Source organism: Humulus lupulus, chromosome 3 (assembly GCF_963169125.1).
Source record: "Humulus lupulus chromosome 3, drHumLupu1.1, whole genome shotgun sequence".
Taxonomy (NCBI): domain Eukaryota; kingdom Viridiplantae; phylum Streptophyta; class Magnoliopsida; order Rosales; family Cannabaceae; genus Humulus; species Humulus lupulus.
The window spans coordinates 18,508,016-18,510,827 of NC_084795.1; the positions used below are offsets into that span (position 1 = coordinate 18,508,016).

The 2,812-nt window shown below is 39.0% G+C and overlaps 1 protein-coding gene across 1 annotated transcript; it reads right to left on the bottom strand.

Moving 5' to 3' along the window:
• Positions 1-243: 243 nt before the first annotated feature.
• Positions 244-1,862, bottom strand: LOC133822251 (protein JINGUBANG). The gene has a single exon (XM_062254522.1). The coding sequence runs from the start codon at positions 1,800-1,802 to the stop codon at positions 489-491; it is 1,314 nt and encodes a 437-aa protein (XP_062110506.1). The 5' UTR covers positions 1,803-1,862; the 3' UTR covers positions 244-488.
• Positions 1,863-2,812: the final 950 nt, after the last annotated feature.

The following is a 2,812-nucleotide window of genomic DNA, read 5'->3' on the forward strand; positions in this document are numbered from 1 at the left end:
GATATATATACCTTCTTCTCCAAAACAAAGAATGGGATATTTATGTTCATTAATTAATCAATATAATTTAGATATTTTTCCTTCTACATTTTGTAGACATAATAATGATCTTTTAACTTGTCACCGTGATATTTGATTATAAAGTCTCAATACATTAACCTAATATATCATATCACTTTTATAAATCAAAAACCAAGTGTATCAGTGCGCATTATAATTATGTTGTTGACGCCCCCAAAAAAGAAAAGAAAAAGGCCCACAATATTATTATCAAATATTTTATAGGAAAATTTTAACACTGTCACGATAAAATCGCGATACGTCCCAAGAATTATCCATAGCTTTACATAACAATAATTTAAATAAATATAAAAAAAATATTTTTGCATTTCAAAAATCATGCACAAAATAATGGATGACGAGATCCCAAGTACAAAATATAAAATACATATACATTTCTTGATTTTATGTCAAATTAATTGATTTTATTAAGATATAGTTGCAGTGACGCTATTGGGTCTGGAAACTAGAACCTGCCACACCTTAGTCTGCCCATCTAAGCTTCCACTAAAAAGGTTCAAAACGACACCGTTTGAATCCCTTTCTTCCATTACCGCCACCAACGATTTCACCGGTTTCGCATGCCCTCCCAAAACACCCAAACAACAATACCTTCCTTCATCTCCACGTCGCCAGATCCTAACCGTCCGATCAGCAGACCCACTCAGCAACAAATCAGAGACGTTGAATAAACACAGTATCGCTCTTTCGTGCCCCCTAAGCGCGCCACTCACCGCCATATGATTTGCGCTGTCCTCTCTCTCCCACACCAAGATCGAACGGTCACACGACCCCGAAAACAGCACCGATCCGTCGTCGTTTAGAGCTAGCGCGTTCACTGCCGATTTGTGTTTTTCTATGGTCGCTACCAGCGCGTGACGCTTCTCTCCCTCGGGCTTTGCCCATACCCGAATCCGTTTATCCGCCGACCCGGTGTAAACGGTTCCGTCTGGCGAAACGGCTATGGCGTTGATTGCGTCGTCGTGTGCTTTAACGGACTCGACGCAACGGAGATCGGATGTCCGCCAAATCTTCAAACTTCTATCCCAAGAAACGGAGTAGATCATACCGTTGTTAACGGCGAGGCCAGTAACGGCGTCGGAGTGTTCAATCCAGAGACGTTTCTTGTGACGACGGACGTTGACGTAGTTCTTAGGGAGAATGAAACGCCGTAATCGGTCGTTAACGGTAGGGAGTGTAGTCAACAGCTTGTACCGTTTGTTAGTTTTAGTCTTTGCCGTCGTTGACACCCGCCAGACTCGGATTTTACAATCCTGGTGCGCCGTGAATAGTTTACCGTCGGTGAAGACAACGGCCTTAATGGAACCGGAGGAACTATCATTGCCGTTGAACGCATCGAGATGGGAGTAGTTCGCGGTCCGATCGTAGACATTGAATTCGTGGGCGGAAGCTACGTACAGAAGGCTTTGGTGGACCGCGACGCAAGTGATCGGCTGCTTAGGCAAACACGGTTCGAGAGAGGCGAGGCAAGCGTAAGAGACAGTTAGGGTTTCGGCAGAGAGTGATGTCTGGAGTGAAGGAACAGACGGAAGTGTTTGGAGAGAGAGATTGCTTTGGATGCTGGGACTGCTGTTGTTGCTACTCGAAGCTGAAGATGATGATGACGTGGCCATATCGAAGACACTGCTTTGATCGGAAACCGAGTGTTTGGAAGTGTGCGGCACGGCGGCGTTTGTGGCGGTAGAGGTGGTGCAAGTTGAGAGCCAAGACCTGATCTTCATGGCCGGCTTTCGAACAAAAAATAACAAACAAAGAAAGAGAGTAGCGTAGAAGCTTCAAAAGAATAGTGTGAGAAAGTGGGTATATATAGGAGACAAGAGTAGAAGCCTGTCGTGGTGCCACGTGGATAGTGAAGGAAAGAGAGATTATAAAACGACAACTGGAGAGGAAGGAGACTGGTGCAAGTTGGAAATAATTTATTTAATGGCTGTCAAATACCCCTGGATGATGCAGAGCTAGCTCATCCGTTGAATTCAACGAGGGTATTTTGGTCATTTTGAAATCAGGCTATACAGTGTGTAGAGAAGAGAGTGTGAGGCCCATTTAGTTGGGCCTTTGAAACTTTGACAGTGGTGACAACGCTCTTACTCACTCGGAGTAGTCTCGATTTTCTCAACCCTTTTGGTTTAAGATATGTTTGTTAATAATATCAAAGAATTACAGCAAGTTTTTTTCTTATTGAGAGAAAAAAAAGGAAGAAAAAACTCAAGTATTTGCGCCTTCACACTTGAAATTTCACATAAGTTTCTTTTCAGGAATTCCAAACTTTTGGACCATGTAAAATTAGCAAAATACAATTACTTTTACTTTATAACCACACCGACCAACCCATAAAAGGAAAAAAAAAACACTTTCACTTATATTTGTGTAGATGAAGAAAGAGTGAGCTGTTTGTGGTCACACTATATGTGTGTGCTATATAGTATAGTAAGTTGTAGATCCTAATACGAAACTAATTGTAATTTTAGACCTTAATTAATTTTGTTCATTAATTTTGATCCCTATAAATATATAATCTATAAAAAAAAATTGTATTTAACTGTTTTTCTTTATTTTAATTTTTTTTTTTTACTTTAACGAAATATCATAAATATTTAACAAAATATACTTTTAGACCAATTAAAAAAATATTTATTAATTATATTAATATAAATTTAAATATTATAAAATATTATTATTATAATGATACTTAATACAAAAATAAATATTTAATAATTATATTAATATAAAT